The sequence below is a fragment of the Eleginops maclovinus genome, chromosome 8, assembly GCF_036324505.1.
Source record: "Eleginops maclovinus isolate JMC-PN-2008 ecotype Puerto Natales chromosome 8, JC_Emac_rtc_rv5, whole genome shotgun sequence".
Classification (NCBI taxonomy): domain Eukaryota; kingdom Metazoa; phylum Chordata; class Actinopteri; order Perciformes; family Eleginopidae; genus Eleginops; species Eleginops maclovinus.
The window spans coordinates 1,232,150-1,256,785 of record NC_086356.1 but is presented as its reverse complement, the minus strand read 5'-3'; the positions used below and the strand labels follow the sequence as shown (position 1 = coordinate 1,256,785).

Sequence of the window (24,636 nt, the reverse complement as noted above, 5' to 3'; positions counted from 1 at the left end):
CCTGTACTCGAGTCAAAGTACAAGTACTCAGGTCCTGTACTCGAGTCAAAGTAGAAGTACTCAGATCTTGTACTCGAGTAAAAGTAGAAGTACTCAGATCCTGTACTCGAGTCAAAGTACAAGTACTCAGGTCCTGTACTCGAGTAAAAGTAGAAGTACTCAGATCTTGTACTTGAGTAAAGTGGAAGTACTCAGGTCCTGTACTCGAGTAAAAGTAGAAGTACTCAGATCCTGTACTCGAGTAAAAGTAGAAGTACTCAGATCCTGTACTCGAGTCAAAGTACAAGTACTCAGGTCCTGTACTCGAGTAAAAGTAGAAGTACTCAGATCTTGTACTTGAGTAAAGTAGAAGTACTCAGGTCCTGTACTCGAGTCAAAGTAGAAGTACTCAGGTCTTGTACTCGAGTCAAAGTAGAAGTACTCAGGTCCTGTACTCGAGTCAAAGTAGAAGTACTCAGGTCCTGTACTCGAGTCAAAGTAGAAGTACTCAGGTCCTGTACTCGAGTCAAAGTAGAAGTACTCAGGTCCTGTACTCGAGTCAAAGTAGAAGTACTCAGATCTTGTACTCGAGTAAAAGTAGAAGTACTCAGATCCTGTACTCGAGTCAAAGTACAAGTACTCAGGTCCTGTACTCGAGTAAAAGTAGAAGTACTCAGATCTTGTACTTGAGTAAAGTGGAAGTACTCAGGTCCTGTACTCGAGTAAAAGTAGAAGTACTCAGATCCTGTACTCGAGTAAAAGTAGAAGTACTCAGATCCTGTACTTGAGTAAAGTGGAAGTACTCAGGTCCTGTACTCGAGTAAAAGTAGAAGTACTCAGATCTTGTACTCGAGTAAAAGTAGAAGTATTCAGGTCCTGTACTTGAGTAAAGTAGAAGTACTCAGATTTTGTACTTGAGTAAAAGTAGAAGTACTCAGATCTTGTACTCGAGTAAAAGTAGAAGTACTCAGATTTTGTACTCGAGTAAAAGTAGAAGTACTCAGATCTTGTACTCGAGTAAAAGTAGAAGTACTCAGATACTGTACTTGAGTAAAGTAGAAGTACTCAGATACTGTACTCAAGTAAAAGTAGAAGTACTCAGATTTTGTACTTGAGTAAAAGTAGAAGTACTCAGATCTTGTACTCAAGTAAAAGTAGAAGTACTCAGGTCTTGTGCTTGAGTAAAAGTAGAAGTACTCAGATCTTGTACTTGAGTAAAAGTAGAAGTACTCAGATCTTGTACTTGAGTAAAGTAGAAGTACTCAGATCTTGTACTTGAGTAAAGTAGAAGTACTCAGATCTTGTACTTGAGTAAAAGTAGAAGTACTCAGATCTTGTACTTGAGTAAAAGTAGAAGTACTCATATCTTGTACTTGAGTAAAAGTAGAAGTACTCAGATCTTGTACTTGAGTAAAAGTAGAAGTACTCAGATCTTGTACTTGAGTAAAAGTAGAAGTACTCATATCTTGTACTTGAGTAAAAGTTGAAGTACTCAGATCTTGTACTTGTTACTGTCTAACATATGTATATATTACTTCCCCTTTATAATGTATGTTGTTGTTTATATTCACACTGTGGGACTGCCAGAAACGGTATTTCAATTTTCTGTATAACAAATGTGGAAACTTTGACAATAAAGTGGACTTTGACTTTGAGTTAAAGTAAAAGTACTCAGATCTAACCCTAACACACACACACACACACACACACACACACACACACACACACACACACACACACACACACACACACACACACACACACACACACACACACACACACACACACACACTAAAGCACATGACACCTATTCCAGTCCTCGCTGCTGGACAACGTGTCCCCCCGCCTCCAGGACACCCTGTCCACACCCTCGCTGTCTCGCGGAGATACCGCGGGTCCTCCCTCCTGCAGCGGACTGTTGAGATCAACACTCTTCTCCTGAAGCACTGAGCAATAATCCCCATCCTCTTCATCATGTCTCGGTCACTTTTGCTGCAACAAAGGCACATGTCCCCGCTGTGGGACTAATAAAGGACTTCTGGTATTCCTGCATCATGCTGTGTGTGCAGGCTGCCAGTAGGGAGCGCCACTTGCTAAAGCACAACCCTTACCTTGGTTTCCACATTCCTCCTCATCCCTTCTCTTCAATCCCACCTTTTTTATTTCCCATCATTAAAGATATGAGATGTTAAATCTGTGAGTTCTGTGTTTCCTCCTCACTGTGGTGACAGATTTCTTGCAGAGGTTTTGGATGACAAACAGCTCATAAATCCCGATCACAGCTTCCTCTGATGTGAATGCACACGGTTTATTTCTGGCCGTCTGAGGACCGGCCAGGTGCAGATGAGCGGGATGCCAACAGAAAGGGCGAAGACACTCCTGCATGCTCTCAGAGAAACTGCATGACGACACAGTCCTTTAATACAGAGGGGTCCAAACTGATTCACCGAGGGCCACATGCAGAAAATACAGGAAGGTCTGGGCCCCTCACTGGAGGTTAATTGCCTCATAAGTTAAGTTATGAGTTAGCAAAAGCAATCAAATGGAGGTTAGTTATAATTGAATATGTTTTAAAATGTCCCAGCTCTCCGGAGGGTTTACTTTACTCTATAAGGGTTTGCAGCTCATCCATAAACAGGAGCTTCAGATTGATTATAATAAGGGGAAATATAAAGCTGGTTATGCAAATGAGTTATTGGGATTTTAAATCAATTAAGATTTGTTTTAATTGACTGAATTCATTTGGAAAGTGGGCTCTACTAAATACTGAGTAAAATATGTGTTTACATAATATATTTACAGTACAATAAAAGACAAGGGCTCTGTAACTGTGACTGTGACTGTGAGTTTTACCTTGACTATTAATTACACAACACCCTTTGCATACCAAGAACAGAAAGCTCCTGCACACACACACACATACGTACACACACACACGCACACACACACACACACACACACACACACACACACACACACACACACACACACACACACACACCCAGCAGAGGTCACATGAACAATGTTTTGGCTTCTGCCATACAGGCTGCGTCTGTCCTGCTGATAAATACAAACTGGTTTGAACTGGCTGCAGAGAGAAAGACAGACAGACAGACAGACACACACACACACACGCAAACACACACACACACACACACGCACGCACACACACACACAGAAAGGTATCATGTTTCTAAAAGACCTTCTCATGTTGCAAAAAAAAAGAGCTGTGTAGATTGGTACTTGTACTTGGTAGATCTTCACATGGTCCCCGTCACACTGAAACTTGTTACATGTGTGGGATATATTTACGAGAGCCTCGGTGTGTTTAAGTTGCACATACATCAGAGAAATGCATGCACACACACACACACACACACACACACACACACACACACACACACACACACACACACACACACACACACACACACACACACACACACACACACACACACACACACACACACACAGATATGGAAGTAGCCTACTCTGCAGGCCGGCTCTCAGCGTGTCCTTGACAACTTCACAGCTACGGCTTGAGGCAAAATATTTAGAAAAAAGTCACAGAGGGACCTGTGGAAAACATTTGTGAACGTTTAATGATAGCTTGTTGAAGAAAAGGAACTTAAAAAATGAGGATTAAATCATAGAATATCTTGATGAAGAACATCAAAAGTATAGTATATCTAGAAATGTGAAAAAGTGTGTCCAAACTACGGCCCAGGTGCCAACGGCGGCTCGTTGTCCATTTTAAATTGGCCCTGTTTAAATTGGGAATTTCGAAAAGTATAATTGATTTTGTCCCCCACCTAAAACTTGTGTTTTTAGGTGGGGGACAAAACTTGTGTTTTTAGGTGGGGGACATAATTTTACTTGTTATACGTTCGATGTACTTCAAGAATCAGAAGTTAAAGTATTCACTTTGCACAAATATCTGACTCCATGTACAGCTGTCACTGCCATTCAGAACTCACACAGGAACATCTGCAGCAGCTCTTCAACACATGCAGCGTCTAGAGAACATTCAGCAGAGGAAACATGAGCAGTTTACTGAAAGCTGCAGAAACCAAACACAACGGAGACCAGGGGACACTAAAGAGAGACGCACACAGCTGGAGACCAGGGGACACTAAAGAGAGACGCACACAGCTGGAGACCAGGGGACACTAAAGAGAGACGCACACAGCTGGAGACCAGGGGACACTAAAGAGAGACGCACACAGCTGGAGACCAGGGGACACTAAAGAGAGACGCACACAGCTGGAGACCAGGGGACACTAAAGAGAGACGCACACAGCTGGAGACCAGGGGACACTAAAGAGAGACGCACACAGCTGGAGACCAGGGGACACTAAAGAGAGACGCACACAGCTGGAGACCAGGGGACACTAAAGAGAGACGCAAACAGCTGGAGACCAGGGGACACTAAAGAGAGACGCACACAGCTGGAGACCAGGGGACACTGAAGAGAGACGCACACAGCTGGAGACCAGGGGACACTTAAGAGAGATGCACACAGCTGGGACCGGAGTGCTGGGGGACGCTGAGGATCCAGAGCTGCTGCAGATGTTTCTTCAAGAGTTCTGATTTGTGTTTCTGTATCTGCATCTTTTCTGAAGCTGCAGCACGTTCCTCCTGATGGAAGAGGTCTGGACCAGTGTTGGCACCTGTGGGCCACCGTACTTTCCCCATCGCAACATAAAAGCGAGACATTTATAGCAGCATTATCCTCCACTGCTTAATAGGCTCTGTAGTCCAACCCCCCAGAACCTCGATAAGATTTATAGTGCCGATGAGGTGTTCAAGATTACCTGAACCGTCCCTCACCCTGTTTAACCTACAAACACACACACACTTCTGGATCTAAATACAGCAGCTGTGTGTGTGTGTGTGTGTGTGTGTGTGTGTGTGTGTGTGTGTGTGTGTGTGTGTGTGTGTGTGTGTGTTTTCTTTCCTCTGTGTTGTTTTATGTAAAGATATGAAGTAGCCTGTTGTCGTTTGGAGGGGAATTGGGTCAGCAGCTCTCGTGAGTTTTACATCTGGAGCAGCAGGCAGTCAGGAGAGGATAAAGAAACAGCTGCTGCAGAACACACACACACACACACACACACACACACACACACACACACACACACACACACACACACACACACACACAATGAGAGTGTGTGTAGACAGGATTTACAGAGTGTGACGCTGTAAAGTCTCTCATGGATTCGCTGAGCCTACGGGTCCCAACTTGATCCTCTTTCTTTTTTTTCTGAATTTCTTGTTTCCAGGTTAGCACAGTGGCTTCATTAGCAATTAGCACTTCCTGTTAGCAGAGTAGCCATGGATGCACGGACTATCACTAAAATCAGATTCAGTATATTTATATATTCTTTTATCCCAGGAAATTTGGGTTTTGTGACGGTTGCTCCATTTCAGGAAATAAAAAAAGATCTGCAATAAAATACAAGTTAAGAAAAGGTTTACAAAAATAAACAGTTCAATTAGGATATACAATACAGATTTAATAAAGTAGAATTCAAAGCAAAATGTCGAGTAAAAGATGAAAAAAAGTGTGCAATAGATATTAAATAAAATACAAATATTAATAAATATAAGAAGTCAAAGTAAGAACATGCGGTAAAAAGATCCATAAATTAAAATAAATATACAAATATAATACATTTGTGTTAATTGTCAAATAAAGATAAACTAAAATGCTAAATAATATAAAAGAAAAACTTTAAGAACTGCTGTATTTATTTTTGATGTAACATAATGACCTGTTACATCTGAGGAAAGTCTATTTTTTCCACTGCCAGACTCTCAATCTGCAGAAACCCGGGACTTCTGCAGATTTGTGAAAATGTGCATGAATAAAAAACACTAGAAACGATTTTATTTTATAAAATAAACCTTTTTATTTTATCAAAAGTTGATCATGACAGCAATAAGATCATGACAATAATATATGATGCACATAAATGGAATAAACAGCAACAGAGTATAAGAAAAACTAGTGCAAACAAATCACAAATACAAAAATATATTGCACTTTGCAGTTTTTAGGTGGAAGAAGTCTTAACAACATTTGAGAAATTCATCTGTAAACATCTTTATCTTTTTTTGCGGTGCTTTTTCGTTTGCGAGCACGAAGCTTCTTTACATCCATGTTTAATAAAATAAAAATAAAAATACAGCGAGAAGCTTCGGTTTGTTGTTGGTCTGAGTTGTGCTTTTTCTCTAGACCCTGTCTGGGTTTACACACACACACACACACACACACACACACACACTCTCTCATACACACACAGACAGACAGACAGACAGACAGACAGACAGACAGACACACACACACACACACACACACACACACACACACACACACACACACTCTCTCTCTCATACACACACAGACAGACAGACAGACACACACACACACACTCTCTCTCTCTCATACACACACAGACAGACAGACACACACACACACACACATACACAGACAGACATACACAGACAGACAGACACACACAGACAGACATACACAGACAGACAGACAGACACACACACACACACACACACACACTCTCACTCTCTCACACACACACACACACACACACACACACACACACACACACACACACACATACACAGACAGACAGACAGACACAGACAGACACACACACACACACACACACACACACACACACACACACTCTCTCTCTCTCATACACACACACACACACACACACACACACACACACACACACACACACACACACACACACACACACACACACACACTCACACTCTATTGAAACTCGACTTGAACTGCTCGCGGTGGTCATTCAGGACTTGTGTTTCACGTTTCTTCTGCTTCTTTCTGTTTGTTCGCAGGGAGACGAGAGTCCAACTGAAGTCCGGCACCAGAACCAGAACCACGTCTAGCTTTTTATGTCCCGTCTCAAATGTGCCGTTTACAATCGAGGCGTTGCCTTATTATTTGGACAGAATCTGCTGCAGCGTGTAGGCCCGCGGCAATCTGCAGAACATCAAACCACCGAGAGGGAATGGGAAGGTGACGGCCATCTTTGGAGGATACGAGCTAACGCTACTTTACGTTAGCTAAGGAAGTAGTGTAGCTTCTTAAGCCACGTCTGTAGGCACTGTTTTGTCAAAGGGTGTAACAGCAAATCCAACAAACTAAACAAAGAGAGGACATCTTATTCCTGCTAACACGGATCCTCGGACACTTTGAATACTTGTGCAGGAGTTTTGATCGCTTAGCGTTGTGGCTGCTGTTAGCTAGCTAGCAACGATGCTGTGCCAACGCATTAAAGACGTGTGTGGCTTTTATTTACAAGTGCTGTGTTCACAAGGCAATCGTGGCTAGTCACTGTGAGGCCGAGCTGGCGGTCGCTGAGTGAGAGTTGTCCAGCGTGTCCACACTCAAGGGCCCCACCCGGTACTCATAGTGCCGTACTCTGCATCGGGACGCACTCAGATGAAAAGCTAATGTTAGCATCCAAATTAAGGCACAGCATTAGCCAACGTCAGCAGGAGATACTGAACATGTGTGCTAGAAATATCGCAGTACACATCCATGTAGCGGTGGATTAACTGCGCATGACTCCCCGACGTTTCGTTACAGTTCCGTTAGCATCACATTAGCTATCAGACTTCCTGATGACTGTACAGTCATTGGGCCTGTCGATGTGAACATCCTGTATTGTAAGTTAGACACCAGCGTCCAAATTAGCAGAAACTGTACCCCAACCATAGCTCCAAACACCAGATTGGCGCAGTTCTTCTCTTAATTCCTAAGTAAAGACGACTCTTATCAACCACACAACGCTCCCCTAACTGCTGAAAGCTCATTAATATTCCCCGCGTACTTAATGCATTTTGGACGAAAACACATCTAGCAATGGTTTAGTAAAAGCTGATAGATTTCGATGCAATCCTCCAAAGATATGCACCTTCCCATTCCCAATAGAAAAACAGTAATAACGGTATGTGCAAAATTCACTGTAACGCTCCCTGAGATCTTAGCGTGCCTCCTCGGAGCCTACAGTGGTTTCAGAGAACTTTTTTTGTTGCCTCATCTCGAGCGCAGGATATCGATGATCCAAAGCTCCAAAAGAATCCCTGGTCCATACGTCACCGAATACTCTGTCAGCTGCCTCCCCTCCCTCCCCCCTACTCACATGAGGGTCTGGCCTTTTCAACGTGATATATAATCTGGGGGCTGTGCGGCTGCAGGGTGACGGTGTCTTGTTTTTGTGCAGAAGCCCCGTCAGCTCGGAGCTCGTCAGCGGGACGGACACGTGTCGGGCCGCCTGACCTCCGCAGCCCCGAACACCTCCACGGGGTCCGGGTACGGATCCACCTACAGGGAGGGGGAGGCATGTTTACAGGCTGCTGATGGAGGGGGAAATATATACACACACCCTAATGTCACACAGGTCAAGTGTGTTCCCTTGCTCCTTGGGACACGTCTGTGAGGAATGCAGAAAGACTCAAATTGACTCAAAAATTCCCCCAAAACCTTTGAATTTAGATTGTTTACTCCAGGAAAAAGCACAGAAGTGAGAGAAAGTTTAGAAAAATAGTTCAACATTTTGGGAAATACTCTCACATCTGTATATGCAGCCACAGATGTTAGCTTAGCGTAAAGCCTGAGGGGAACAGCAGCCTGACCCTTTCACCAACAATACTGGATATTTAGCATTTATTATAAACATTTGAAGTATGCTGCTTTCCTACATCTAATCTATATATTTTGCATACACCTTTTACTGCATTTTATGGTATATTCTCAGACTGATTTACATCATTTCTCCGTATTTTTGGGTATTTTAATCGTTCTTTATTGCATCATAGCTGTTCAAGTATGTGTGTGTGTGTGTGTGTGTGTGTGTGTGTGTGTGTGTGTGTGTGTGTGTGTGTGTGTGTGTACCTCAGCGTAGAGAGGGGGGGGCAGATATCTGAACTCTGTGATGTAAGTGAGCAGAGATCCCTGGTCCTCTGCCCCCCCCCACCCCTGACCTATCACAGCCGTGCAGACAGTCCCTCCTGTGAGCCTCTGATATTGCCAGCTCACTGTAACTCGGGGGGGCTGCAATAAAAAAAAAGGACACACACACACACACACACACACACACACACACACACACACACACACACACACACACACACACACACACACATTAGAGATGCTTGGAATACAGAATTTGGTTTCCTTGAAGTTCTCTATAATTAAATAAATGTAGTTATTAATAAAAATAAGAATAAAATAAACAAAATAAAATCATAATAATTAAATGTAAAATAATTCAAATTAAGAACAATGAAATAAATATGCTGTGTTCTCCGTACGTACCCTCGGGTCTCTCCGTCAGGCCCATCCAGCTGCTGCAGGAGCTGCTGATGCTGGAGGTTCTGGAGGTGGTGGCGTGCAGAGGGATCGTCCCGATGACCAGCGGCAGCGACAGAGACAGATTCAACCCGCCGGGTACGTCCACATACACCTGCACGCAAACAGGAAGTGTGTGTGAGTGTGTGTTCCTGTACAGTTACTGATCAGAGTCTCCCCTCACAGTGGATTACTGTGACAAAATATCTGTCCCATTATTATAACACATGTCCCATTATTATAACACATGTCCCATTATTATAACACATGTCTCATTATTATAACACATGTCTCATTATTATAACACATGTCTCATTATTATAACACATGTCCATTATTATAACACATGTCCATTATTATAACACATGTCCATTATTATAACACATGTCTCATTATTATAACACATGTCTCATTATTATAACACATGTCTCATTATTATAACACATGTCCCATTTTATAACACATGTCTCATTATTATAACACATGTCCCATTATTATAACACATGTCTCATTATTATAACACATGTCTCATTATTATAACACATGTCCCATTATTATAACACATGTCCTCATTATTATAACACATGTCTCATTATTATAACACATGTCCCATTATTATAACACATGTCCCATTATTATAACACATGTCCATTATTATAACACATGTCCCATTATTATAACACATGTCCATTATTATAACACATGTCTCATATTATCTCATTATTATAACACATGTCTCATTATATAACACTTCATAAACATGTCTATTTTATAACACCTGCTTTTAAATTCATTTTTCCACCATTTTTTGACCTTTTTTTTATGAATTCTTTGTTCCTTATTATAAATATGTTACATTTTATAACACTTGTACTCATATATAACACACTAACACCATGCATTATTTGACCATGTGTGTTATTTACCACTATATTTGACCGTTCATATTAAACCATTCCGGGGTGTATACCAGTATTATTATAACACATGTCTATTATTGCTTACACCACATGTACTTTATATTATAACACTGTTCGTTTTCTGACGCCCATGCGCATATAAACACTCCATACATAACACACCCATATAACACACTATATATACACACACTCATAACAACACACTCATTATTTAAAATTTATAGATGTCATTATTATATTTAATTGTATTTTTTAAAATGCCCTATAAAAACACATGTCCCTTTTTTAGGACTTTGACTCTATAATTTGACAATTTGAACAGTTTATGATTTTATAACTGTCCCATTATTATAACACATGTCCCATTATTATAACACATTGTCTTATAACACATGGCCCATTATTATATCACATGTCTCTATGAATGGTATAACAAGGTCCTTTCTTCTAACACATGTCTCCATTATTATAACATGTAACCTGGTCCCATTATTATAACACATGTCTTTATAACACAATGTCCCCATGTCATTATATACACATGTCCCTTTATTATAACTCATGTCTCATTATATAACACATGTCTCCATTATTATAACACATGTCTCAGTATGATACACAATGTCCCTTATTAAACACATGTCCCAATTATTAGTACACATGTCGCAGTATTATAACACATTGTCCTCAATATTATAACACATGTCCCATATTATAACACATGTCCTCATTATTATAACACATGGTCTCCATTATATAACACATGTCTATTATTATATCTCATGTCCTCATGTTTATAACACATGTCTTATTATTATCACACAGTGTCTCCATTATATAACACATGTCCATTATTATAACACATGTCCCATTATTATAACACATGTCTCATTATTATAACACATGTCCCATTATTATAACACATGTCTCATTATTATAACACATGTCCCATTCTTATAACACATGTCCCATTATTATAACACATGTCTCATTATTATAACACATGTCTCATTATTATAACACATGTCTCATTATTATAACACATGTCTCATTATTATAACACATGTCCCATTATTATAACACATGTCTCATTATTATAACATTATAACACATGTCTCATTATTTAGTTATTTAGTCAAACTGCATCTTAACTGTATATTTTGCATTAATTCTTCCTGCGTTTTAATTTCATATTTTCACATTTTTCGACTTTTTTATGGAATTTCTTTGGTTTTCTTTTGCATATTTTGTTAACTTTTGTACTGCTTGTACTGCATAAAACACACACACACCTGCACGCATAGGGTGTGTGTGTGTTTGACAAACATTTGGACCGCTTCATCTGAGCCCCCGGGGTGTAGTAGGAGTATTTTCATATACACATGACCTATGGTGCGTTACACACGACAGGGGACGTGTGTGAGATATTTGAACACTGTGTACTCTGACGCCCCTGCGCACACACACACACACACAATCAGTCTTAATTTATAGGATTCATTATTATATTTAATTGATCTTTAATGCAAAAATAAAAAGACCTCTTTCAGGACTTTGGAGGCTCTAAAATTTGACAATTTGGAACGTTTTATGATTTTATATTCTGATTTAATACACATTTCCTGCAACATCTTGTATACTTTTGTACTTCTCAACTCCATATTTAACGCATACTTTTACTGCTTCTTGATTTTATATTTCTATATTTTCTCGAGCTTGTTCTGTACAGTAATCCGATATTTTATATCTTGATGTTTTTTTATTTTAATACACTTTTTTCCTACGACTTGAACTGTATATTTAGAACTTACTTTCTACTGCAACCGTCCATGTTTTATGGTAATTACTATTCCCTTTTACTGCATTTCACATTGTTTTCTTTCATATTCTATAAACTTTTTATCAACTGTACATCTGTTTTTATATTCAGTATTCTCTTACCTGAACATGTGGCATCTCTTTCCCTGCATCTGAACTGTATATTTTAAATGCATTTGTATTGACTTTTTGCTAAATGTACTATAACCTTTTCTACTGCATGATCATTTTGTATTTAGGGAATTTTGAGAGTGTTTATACCTTATGAAACCCCTACTTTAACTTGAGGGAGGGGTCTGTGTTCCTCTAGAGTTTATTTCTGGTCCTACACTTTAGTCTGAACTCACCACGAGGACGTACTCCACCCGGATGATGGGGCAGTCCAAGATGGAGGGGGAGACGGGGGGGATCTTCAGCAGCTTGCCCTCCCAGCTCTGGCTCTTGCCCTGTGGGAGGGGGTCGCCCCTCAGGTTGGACACCAGCTGCTGGATCTGCTTCCCCTTCCCCTTGGCGAAGAAGGTCTGCGTCTGGTACAGCGCCGCCTTGGGAACCACCACCCGGGACGAGCAGTTCTCCACTTCGGTGAAGATCTGGATCGACTCGCCTTGGAGAGAAGGGAGAAGAGATCAGTCTGCCGGACTGAGAGAGAAGCGACATAAGTGAGGAGTGAGGAAGAGGAGGAGGAGGAAGAGATGAAGGAGTGAAGAGGAGGGTCTTTTCACCTGGGGTGTAGCCCTTCCTCTCGATCTTGGCACTGAGGGAGATCGGGCCTGAGGCACAGAACCAGCAGCACAGAGTCTTCTCTTTGGACCCGGCCTGAGGAGCCTGGAACACACAACCATCGACCCTTCAGCATCTGAACTTCTAAGATGTGTGTGTGTCCCGGCTCTGTGAGAGAGTGTGTGAGTGTGTGCAGAGCCTCGTACCAGCAGCAGCGGCGTGTTGATGTCGATGTGTTCGAACACAATGAACTCTTTCTTCACTTTGACCGGCAGCAGCCAGGGCCGGTGCAGCTCCGCCTTCACCCAGTACCGGACGCTGCCGTGCTTCCCCTCGAAGGACGTGGCCAGAGCCCTGCAGAAACCCAGAGCATTAGTACGATAGCATAATACTTTACAAGTTGGACATCAACAAGGAAACTTATTAGGAGAGGATTCCGGGAAACAGACATTCAACAAACCATTACAATCACTGAGAAGATGCTCAAGACCCTCCATTTGATCAGGGATTTAACTCTGTAATTAATCCCAGATCAAATGTACATTAGAGGGTCTGTGTACTGCCAGGGTATCTGGGTGTAACTGTCTGAAGTACTCAGTGGCTTCACTTAAGTAAAAGTATAAATATGGTCTTAAAATAACTCTGAAAAACGTTTGGATGAAAAAAGAAGAGTTTAAGTGCACTTACAGCATCATTTTACTCATCTGTTTTACTCATTATTTTTACTATTTATGTATTTCTTTATTATTTTATTACAACATTTGTATTGTATATATTATTATTATCATTGTTTATGTCTTTTTATTATTATTTAATATATTTTTTATTGTTATTTTATATATTTTATTATTTTATATATTTTATTGTTATTAATATATTTTTTATTGTTATTTTATATTTTTTAATACTATTTTTAGACATTTTACTCAAATTTCTTATTTTATTTTTGCAGATTATGCTTCTAATGTTTATATAATATTTGATTCTATTTATCTTCTATTTCTTAACTGTTGCAAAACAAAAAGGAAGACAATTCCCCCGGGGTTTTTAAAGTTCTGACACTGATTCTTCACCACCTCGTTGAACCATGTGCAGCATCTACTATACTTGTTCCACTCAGTAAAAGTCCCCCCTCTGAGTGGAGAGGGATGATGAAGCAGGGAATGTAAACACTGAAGGAAAGTACTTTAAGGTTGTATTTGAGTAAATATACTTCAATACTCACATCTGAGGCAGGTTGAAGCTGAAGGCGAACTCGTGTAATCCGGCGTGCAGAACCGTCAGACCTTCCTCCGGACAGTCCTCGTCTGAAACATAAAGGAACACGTTTATAAACCAAGACACAGTTTTCACTGCTCTGTGGATTCATGCTTCCTGCTTTCTGTAGATAAGATGCAGGTGATGATTGTTGGAAGCAAACAGCATGGAGACGTCTTCTTAACACCATGTCATTATGTTTAGGGTTTCTATTTGAATTACTTTTGTTTTGTCCGCCTTGAATTTTGTTATGTTACGTTTTCTTAATCGATTTTCGTCATTTCTGATTTTGTATATTTTTATTATTCCTTTTATTTTGTTTTTGTTGATTTTTGTTTTCATATCTTTTTTTAGAGCGTGTTTTTTTTTATTTGAATACTTCTGCTTTTATTTTATTGGATGTTTTATTTGATAGAATTTATGAATTTATTTATTTATTGTCTTTGATCACTTTGTGTTACTTCTGCTTTTTTTATTTCAGTGTCTCTTTGTTTAATATTGGAGTCCTTGCATGTGAAAACCTACGTGGCAACAAACTGATTTAATTCGCATGTTTTTGAGGTCCTGTTTGAGCAGTTTATCTCTGCATCAGCTGCAGAAGTAAACACACCCTGTGGTAAAGAAAAAGTTGACCTCTCCACTTCCTCATTTCTTCTGTTGTTGTTTTTATTTCACACTCTAAATGTCCTCGTTTTTACTTCCTGCCACCTCAGCACAGCCTGCATGTGTGTGTGTGTGTGTTCGGAGTGTGTGTTTGGCTGCCATGAACAGCTTGCATGCATGCTTGTGTGTGTGTGTGTGTGTGTGTGTGTGTGTGTGTGTGTGTGTGTGTGTGTGTGTGTGTGTGTGTGTGTGTGTGTGTGTGTGTGTGTGTGTGTGTGTGTGTGTGTGTGTGTGTGTGTGTGTGTTCCCCGGCAGCAGGAGCAGACCGGTATGAACCAGCCTGAGCAGCTTCCTTCAGCTGGAAACTCCAACGCATGCACCACAACGTGACTCCCCATTGGTGGAGAAGTGTGATATGTATAACATGCTGCGATCCGATTGGTTCCGCCCTGACAAGCCCTCCCCACATTTGTACAGCCATGTGGTGTGTTGCACGAGATTAAAAGGGGGGGGGGGTTCAGTATCTGAAACCAACAGGTAGGAACTCTCACGCTAAACTGAATAATGACGACAGGAGGGAAAGGTCTTTCAGAGCCTTTTATTTGTTCAGATTTAAACACGGAAATACAGAATGCACAGATTAAACAGGAACATGCAAAAAGTTTTAAACGTTTTTGTACAATTTAAACATCTTAAACTTGGAAACAGTTAATAAAAATCACACTTCAACACACTGTAGGGTTTATTCGACAGTAATGTGTAGACTGTGATGTGAAGTAGGGATGTGTTCTATACCATACTCATCTGTTCAATGCATTGTCTAAAGTGTCTTTAAATGTATATTATTGATTACATCTCCACGGTATATTCAATATTTTCTTTACTTATTATATGTAAATTCATTACTCTGCACTTGAATTGCACTTCTGTTTGGATGCTAAAAGCTTTACATGGTTCTGTGTAAGGACAATGAAGTGTAATCTCTTATAAAGCTCAACATTCTGAATGATTATAATAAATATAATATATAAACTCGTGATACGGATCCAACAGATTCGTATTTCTTATATGTCAAGACCGTAAGTACTCAAAGGACAATTTCCAGAGTAAAGCTGAACTATGTGAGGACAACCAAGCTCAATGTAAACTCTAAACTAAGAGCTTCTCACATTCCGTTTGATTTACTCTGGGTTTTTATTTGGCATTTTCTGACCACTAGTTGTCCTAAGGTGATATCTAAAAGCTGACTGTAGTTAGAATCTTGGAACCAAAACGTATAAATATATAACAAGGTAAACACACTCTTGATATGGATCACTGAGATAGACGACACATTTTTCAGTGTAAACCTGAACAGCGTGACCTTAATTTTAACCTCATTCATAAGCAGGTCATGATTCCAGTTGGTTTGTTGGTTTTCCCCCAGCATGAGGGGAAGAATGCTCGCCCGATTCAATGGAAACTTGACAGAACGATGTCATGGAGTGAAGAAACCCCCATTAATATGCATTAACTGTTCCAGTGCATTGACTACACGTTAATTACATACATAGCTGAATAAAGCCCAGAGCAGTTTCCTCCCTGGTCTCCCATCAACCGACATATTTTATATCTTCTACACTTATCAGCATTCTTAATGGATCATAAATGCAATTAATGCACCTCTATGCCTTTAAACGCAGGTGTTATAAAGGCTGCCTGATGCAGAAATTCCATTCTACTATTTTATTTATTATTAATAATAATAATAATTATAATTATTAATAATAATAATTATAATTATTATTATTAATAATTAGTTGTTATTTTATTTACATTGTTTAGTTTATATGTCAGGGAAAGGTTTTCTAGTTTGAATGAATGTAAATTAAAAGTGTAAGATATGAAATAAACCTTTTGCTTCGACATATTTTTCAACACTTAAATATCACAACCCCATCATTTCCTTTCATTGGTCAGTTTTAGGGATTAATAATAGAATGAATCGATTTTTAGGATTTACATTTTTTATCATTAATATATTTTATGATATCCCGTGACTTTTTTTAATCCTTATATTGAGACTTAACATATTTCTATTTCTTTTTGTACGTCTTGAAGTGCAAACATCATAAAGTTATTTCTCTAAAATACTAAATATTTGAGGTGTTTTCTGTCCATGATAATATTAATAATAACACAAATGTCTGTATTATCCGTATTCCTATATGGGCAACATATTTCTTCAAGTCTGATTAAATAAATTCATCCCTTAAAGTGAAATAAAAGTGTTTTTGTTACTCATTAACCCTTGACCCTGAACTCCATCCCATAATAAACCAAACACTGACAGGAAGTGTGTTCAGACTGCAGATAAACGGAATGAAGTCCCCCTCGGAAACTCCCTTCTTCCTTCTCCATGAGGTCCAGGCGTGTCCTTAAATGATCCCACATTGACACAGTTCATAGTGTTGATATGCTAGACCTCGTACTGGTTTCACTGGGAGTATTAAACTGGCGGAAAGTGACGTCACAGATCCCTGCTGGCGGATGTCAATGAAAGCTAACTGTCCTCCCGATCATTTGCATCACATTTAACACAAGTGGAAACAGAGAAACACACACAGGTGGAGGAGGAAGTGGTGGAGGGAGGCTCAACAAGCAGCTGACACACACACACACACACACACACACACACACACACACACACACACACACACACACACACACACACACACACACACACAGTCAGCCGGGTCCTCCCCCCTCCTCTCTGGCAGTTTCTGAACAGGTTTGAACCGCTTCTAACAAAGGGAGTTGCCTTATAGTCAGCCTGGCTTCATGATGAATTCAGTTAAAATGTTTAATCCCTTTTTACTTTTACTCAATATTGTAGAAAACATCGGGAAAAAACGAAATTTGCTTCCGAATTTGACGCGATTTCGTTCCTTTTTCACGCAAACATGGACCACAACTTCTCCCCCCTGCTGCTCACAGCGGCTCAACATGTCATCAATCTGTCAAAAAGCGTCATTTTATTCACCTAAGAATGTTAAATGTGATGACCCAGGAGTGTTTTTACCGCGAGCAGGACCGCAGCGGAGTGCATCAGCTGTTGCATCAGCACCACTCACTGATGGAGGTTTTGGGGCTCTGTTAAACTCCCTGTTATTAATAAAGTTTTGTCAGAAGTTTGGCCATGCTTACCTCTCTCCTCTCCTATCAGGGTGTCGTAGTGGTGCAGATACTCCACCTCTTCGGTGTAGTTCTGGGTGTAAGCCGTGTTGGCCCCGGTGTTTCTAGACTCGGTCCATCGGACTTTGGCGACCCCTCGTGCGGTCACATCCAGACTCTTCACCCGCACATCCCCGGTCACCTCCACCACCACCCTCCCAGACACCAGATCCCCCCCAGAGAAAGCGGGCAGGTTGTTCTCATTCAGGCTGTCGAAGTAGATGGCCAAGACCCTCACTTTGCCCAGCACCATGATGGGAAATGTTATCAAAAAGAGTCTTTAAGTTGCGCGTAAAAGCGTTTGGCACATGCGCCTTAGCTCCGGGTGCCCAAGCCGAAGAGCCGGGGCGGCGGGGTGTTTCGGTGTAGGTTCATCCGAGAGAGACGCACCGCTGCTGGGCCAGCTGTCTGCGCTGCTCCCGGTGTTTCTCTCTCCGGGTCTCTGCTGCCGGCTCCTGCAGCCCGGAGCTCTTAAAGCCTCCGTGCGCAAAAATAACCTCAACTGAGCATGTGCGCAGCCACCGGCCGGCACACACACACACACACACACACACACACACACACACACACACACACACACACACACACACACACACACACACACACACACACACACGAACGAACGAACGAACGAACTGCATTTCAGACTGTTTGACTAGTAGGAGATGTCTTCTCTAAGGATGTTTAATTAAATACACTTTTAATAAGATAATTCAATAAAGTATATCAGTATGTAGTGTCTCTACTTTAAAGAGTCCTCTCCTGCTGATGTTCAGGTGTATATCAGTATGTAGTGTCTCTACTTTAAAGAGTCCTCTCCTGCTGATGTTCAGTATGTATAGTCTCTACTTTAAAGAGTCCTCTCCTGCTGATGTTCAGGTGTATATCAGTATGTAGTGTCTCTACTTTAAAGAGTCCTCTCCTGCTGATGTTCAGGTGTATATCAGTATGTAGAGTCTCTACTTTAAAGAGTCCTCTCCTGCTGATGTTCAGGTGTATATCAGTATGTAGTGTGTCTACTTTAAAGAGTCCTCTCCTGCTGATGTTCAGGTGTAGGCTATATCAGTATGTAGTGTCTCTACTTTAAAGAGTCCTCTCCTGCTGATGTTCAGGTGTATATCAGTATGTAGAGTCTCTACTTTAAAGAGTCCTCTCCTGCTGATGTTCAGGTGTATATCAGTATGTAGAGTCTCTACTTTAAAGAGTCCTCTCCTGCTGATGTTCAGGTGTATATCAGTATGTAGTGTATCTACTTTAAAGAGTCCTCTCCTGCTGATGTTCAGGTGTATATCAGTATGTAGTGTCTCTACTTTAAAGAGTCCTCTCCTGCTGATGTTCAGGTGTATATCAGTATGTAGAGTCTCTACTTTAAAGAGTCCTCTCCTGCTGATGTTCAGGTGTATATCAGTATGTAGAGTCTCTACTTTAAAGAGTCCTCTCCTGCTGATGTTCAGGTGTATATCAGTATGTAGTGTCTCTTTATGGTTATCATACTGCCTGTGCTGCAGCACCTCTTTTCACCCTCTGTCTGAAACCAGAGCCCAGTCTGCTCTGATTGGTTAGCTGGCTGGCTCTGTTGTGATTGGTCAACCACTTAGAGATGTCCCTCAGCCTATCTAGCTATTAACCTATATAACACACTACAGGAGAGGGAAAACCACAGAAGAAGAATAAGGCTTCTTTAAGAAATGACATAAAGGTTTTTCCATTTTCTAAATAGTTGGCTGGTTCCAGCTTCTTCTTTAAAACCAGAAAACCACCGGGGTTTCTGTCCTCAGGCCATCAGGACGGTGACCTGTGACCTGTGACCTGTGAATACTTATTCTATTCAACTGTTTAAAGTGGTGGTTTTGCAGGAGTCTCTAAGAAAGCACATGAGTCCCTCTGCTGGACGAAGCGCTGCTGTGACATTATTCTCTACAAAGAAGGGGAGTAGTTTAACTGCAACACAAAATGAAAGTAAAAATTCTATGACCCAAATAAAATATTAAATGTACTTATTTCATTTGGAAAAATAAAAACAATCATGTAATAATAAAAAGGTTCAAATGAATCAGCTATAAAAAATAAAATTAAATACACTAAAGAATTGAAGTAAAAAACTAATAGTAATTAAATGTAATTTATAAATACAAAATGATTTCAAAAACTCAGATAAAAAATGTCCTGTGAAAATAAAAGGTATAATTAAAGAATGAGTGAAGAATTCTAAACAAACAGAAGTAACAACAGTATTGGTAAAGGCCAACACATTACATGTTCAGACATCATGAACAACATTTGATGAATTAGTTTTCACTTACATATTCCGATGACATTTTTTTCTCGGATCCAGAATTTTAACTTCATTCCCAGAAAAAGTTGCTGAAAGTTTTCCTGTTTTTCAGTTCCTTCTTTATAAAAGTGATCCAGGAGAATCCGCTCTACCTCCAGGCTCCCCGAAGACAGCAGCTGCTGTTAAACAACTGCATGCTACTTTAATCAATGTAAACACAGGCTATAAATAGCTGATAACTGAATCGCTGCAATTTCCACCTTCCTGCGCACAGCCCGCAAAGCATCATGGGAAGTGTAGTTCTTAAAGCTACATGCATGAGCACAGACTAAAATAGAGTAAAGAGAAGGAAATATAAATCCATTTATATTGATGTTGATTCATAATGAATAAACACAACACATGTAATTATAGTTCTGTGACGAAGCCTCTGGGGTGTGATAGAAAAGAAAGTTGTATTATTATTTAGTTTAAGTTATTTGGAAACATAAAAGTAGTTTTTCAAAGAAAAGAAAAATTGTGATTTTTGGAAAAAAATAATTCAAAAGATAAAGAAGAAAGAAGAAGATAAAATAAAGTCGAAATGAATGATAATAACAAAAAAGAAACATTACAGCGGAATATAAATTGAACTTCCCTTTTCCATAATACAATAAAAACAGAAGTCAGCTGGATCTGCGTAGAAATATATTTCCTCAGACAAACTACACAGTAATTACAGCCTGTAATCAGCAGCAAATACCCAATGGCAGAAGACATGGGGAGGGTTTATGTCAGATATAACCCCCACAAACCTCCTTTACCTGCAGCTCAGGTGGATCTGACGTCACATCTTAAATACATTCAGTATCCATAAATGCACTTTGCATATATTTCATTCATGCAGAAGCACTTTGACACGTACAAAATGACACATTTATACACACACACACACACATGCAAGAAATCCCAGAACACCTGAAGCCCTGCAGAGAGGAGGACCTGCAGGACGGTGGCTGTACACTCAGAAAACTAGCAGCAAACTAAAGGAAATTAAAATAAATTGGACAGGGAGAGTTAGTCAAAATGCAATCATTTTAACTTAAAATAAATACAAATAAACTGAGTTATAAACGAATGATATCAGGATTAAAAATAGCTAAATAAAATACATGTTTTATGTTGTTTTTGCTTCATGTTTGCTCTTCTTTTAAACACAGATATGGCTTCATATACATGTAATTAAGTGCATACTCAATACTTTCATTAGTACCATTACAGGACGATGATGGAGGAAGACTTCAGATTTATTTTAATTAAAAAGCAAAAAGTCCAGCGTGAAGTTAAACTCAATATTATTAAAATGTAGTTATTTTTATTAAGGTTTCAGCAGCCGATTACTCTCTAAATTAATCAATTACATTTCTACATGGTGAAGTGCCTCTTTCACCTGCAAAAGATAAGAATTTATTATAAAATAAATGTAGTTAAAGGGTTGAAAGTAAAGCGCTGCTATACAAACTGAATGTATATGTGTCTCTTTGTTACTGCTATAATAATACAATTAATTCCATCGCTCGTGCATTGACCTCAAATATTTGATTGGTTAATAATAATAAATGATAGTTATAGCGCTGTTCTCTGACGGGAGGAAATGAAGGTAATATTATTTATTGCATTAATTGTCTAAACTCTACGTGTGCAAAAATGTTGGAATGCCCCTTTAACCTGCAAACCAATATTACAAAATACATATTTTAAGTTGCCACTAGTCCCGTAGGTATTTGACAGAGCTCATACTGTTAAAAAAAAGCTTTGCATGTTCAATATTCCGTGGATCTGACATACTATTTGACTGTGTGTATAAATACTGCAGTACATGCATCTCTACCGACACACACATCGAGTTAGAAATAATAAAACATATGAATGAAACCTTCATGCAGCAGCAGCGTCACGCCTTCATACAGAACATGCATACTCTGTGTAACATACACACTCATAACACACAGTATCACACACTGTGTTTCACAGGAGATAAACACTCTTTACAAGAAATACAAAATAAGTGTTTCCACAGTAATAATAAAAAAACGTTTACATCGTCTGTATATAAAGGAAAGCACGAGAAGAAGAATCCAAATAAAAGTAATTTAGAGCGTTTACAGGAAGAGAGACGCTAACTTTGGATCGTTCTTCTGCGTTTGCTGGGACTCTGACCCGGATCCACCTTCAGCTCCCGGTAATGCATCTCGAAAAGAAACAGAAAATGTAATTAAACAAATAAATACCTGAATTAAAACCAAAGATTGACATTCAAACTTGAAGATGGTTTTTATTATCTGGACTAATTTATTTCCTTAGGATTTAAAAACCTAAATAAATTAAAATAAATACCAAACAAATGAAGTGAGAATGAACAGGGCGTTCTAATGAACAGCACACACTGTTTAACATGAATTAATAAATAGCTTTTTAATCTAATTTTACTTTGATAGATTTTGGTAGCAGATATTGGAAACTAACATTTCCTTTAAAATCAGAATTCTTCTGTTCATTATATTATGTATTTGGGTGTTGCAGCTGTTACTGTGCACACATTACACCAGAGTCTTGTTCTGCATTAATAACGGCCTTTTGAGGGACAAATTAAACGTCTGAAGTCAAGCAGACTATTTACACATTTATTAAATATATAATGTAGTAGCATTATTAATCATCCTCCCCTCTGAAGTTACTCACCACTTGCACGTCGGAGGGAACTCTGGACAGGAAGTCGAGCAGCTCGTTGTTGTCGATCATGTACGGGTCGCGCAGCTTCTTCGTGAACTTGTTCACCCCTGCAGGAGAGGAGAGATTAAGTACATGCAGTATTTATACTTTATGTATCGGTGTTGTTAGAGCAGTACTGACCCCAGGCCAGCACCAGGTAGCGCAGAGGGATGAGGTAGAGGAGGACGGTGGCCGAACACAAGGCTGCGATTGCCAACCAGCTGAGGAAAGGCACTGTCCAGTTCACCGTGCTGCAGGGGGGAGGAAACACAGATTGAAGGGGGGTAATATAACATTTGGAAATACTGAAATCATTTTTGATACTTTTGAAAAAATCGAGAAATTATTTTAGAAAAATACTGAATTCAAAAAAGAAAATCTGTATTTTTATTAAACAAATGTTTTTAGACGAAGAAAAAAAAAAGCGAGGAACTATGAACATTTGATTTTGGGGAAAAATGTTATTCAAAATGATTACTTAAATCCAAGAAATTCTGCAAATGGCCGGCAATGGCCCTATGGTGTTGCTTTAACTACCTCATCTTCTAGTGAAGAGATCTTCAACTGTGAATACATTTTTAGTTTTGACCCCCCCCGGATACCCACTTCTTGATCCTCTCTCCGTACGACGCCACCTCGTCCAGAGCGTTCTGAACGCTGATGAAGACGTCCTGGATGGCGTACAGTTTGTTCATGAAGCCTTTGTGCTCCGACTCCTTAAATATCAAGAGAAAGATCAACATTAATTCAGTCAAACATAACTCCTATCTGAGCAGCTGAATCATGACGATGTACCTTATCCTCTTTGTCCTCTTCTTCATCCTCCCAATCAAACATGGCCTCCATCGACTGCAGCAGGAAATAAAACAGGTTTGGAATATTTCTTCCACCAGACCGAGCTGACAGTGTGCCTGTGTGTGTGTTTTACTGCACCAAGAAAAGGGATTATTTTAACATCTTCTCACCGTGTCGGCCGAGTCCCTGCTGCAGCAGAAGAAGCAGTTCCAGATGAGCAGCAGCAGCAGAGCGAGCGGCAGCATCCAGAGCTCGAAGTTCCAGACCACCAGCACGAACATCTGGAACACAGGGAACAGGTACTGTGTATTCGGAGCAAACGCAGGCAATGTAATCCTGTGTGTGTGTGTGTGTGTGTGTGTGTGTGTCCTTTTTTTTATTGCAGCCCCCCCGAGTTACAGTGAGTGTGGATTTATTTTTTGAAAAATTCAGATTTTATTTTGAAAAATGTTTCAGAAAATTATGACTTAAATCTAAGAAATTCAGAGTTTTTTTCCCCAAAAATTATCCACCTCCCCTGTCTCTCTAAATGTGTAGTACCTGCACTGGCTGAGAAACAAAACAACATGGTAATTTGTGTCATTTTATTAGAGAAATTTAAACATATAGAACTTTATTTTGAAGAAATTGAAAAATACTGAAAAAAATGACATTTGAGTGTGTGTGTATGTGTGTGTGTGTGTGTGTGTGTTTGTGTGTGTTTGTGTGTGTGTGTGTGTGTGTGTGTGTGTGTGTGTGTGTGTGTGTGTGTTTGTGTGTGTGTGTGTTACCACAAAGGAGATGATGCTCCTCTGTGCAGACTCCCACTCGAAGCAGCTGTTGATGTATGTCCCGTAGCTGATGAGGACCATGATGCACCTCTTCACCCGGTTGAAGTTCTGCTGCAGCAGCTAAAGCAC

At 39.9% G+C, this 24,636-nt stretch overlaps 2 protein-coding genes across 4 annotated transcripts in view; both read right to left on the bottom strand.

Moving 5' to 3' along the window:
* Window positions 1-5,866: 5,866 nt before the first annotated feature.
* arrdc3b (arrestin domain containing 3b) lies at window positions 5,867-18,482 on the bottom strand. Its single transcript, XM_063889791.1, is given in 9 exon segments — window positions 5,867-8,359; window positions 8,930-8,998; window positions 9,000-9,088; window positions 9,353-9,500; window positions 12,471-12,727; window positions 12,846-12,948; window positions 13,050-13,197; window positions 14,069-14,150; window positions 17,890-18,482. Coding segments are annotated over 9 exon segments (1,254 nt in total). The 5' UTR covers window positions 18,170-18,482; the 3' UTR covers window positions 5,867-8,281.
* Window positions 18,483-20,861: 2,379 nt separating this feature from the next.
* mctp1b (multiple C2 domains, transmembrane 1b) overlaps window positions 20,862-24,636 on the bottom strand; it is a 31,051-nt gene continuing 27,276 nt past the window's right edge. For all 3 annotated transcript variants that reach the window (XM_063889339.1, XM_063889342.1, XM_063889340.1), the window contains 7 exons: window positions 24,508-24,627; window positions 23,908-24,018; window positions 23,738-23,791; window positions 23,549-23,658; window positions 23,084-23,193; window positions 22,913-23,010; window positions 20,862-22,421 (listed from right to left, as the gene is read on the bottom strand). In XM_063889339.1, coding sequence (XP_063745409.1) covers window positions 22,350-22,421; window positions 22,913-23,010; window positions 23,084-23,193; window positions 23,549-23,658; window positions 23,738-23,791; window positions 23,908-24,018; window positions 24,508-24,627 — 675 coding nt within the window. In that variant the 3' untranslated portion in view covers window positions 20,862-22,349. The remainder of the gene's footprint in view (window positions 22,422-22,912; window positions 23,011-23,083; window positions 23,194-23,548; window positions 23,659-23,737; window positions 23,792-23,907; window positions 24,019-24,507; window positions 24,628-24,636) is intronic.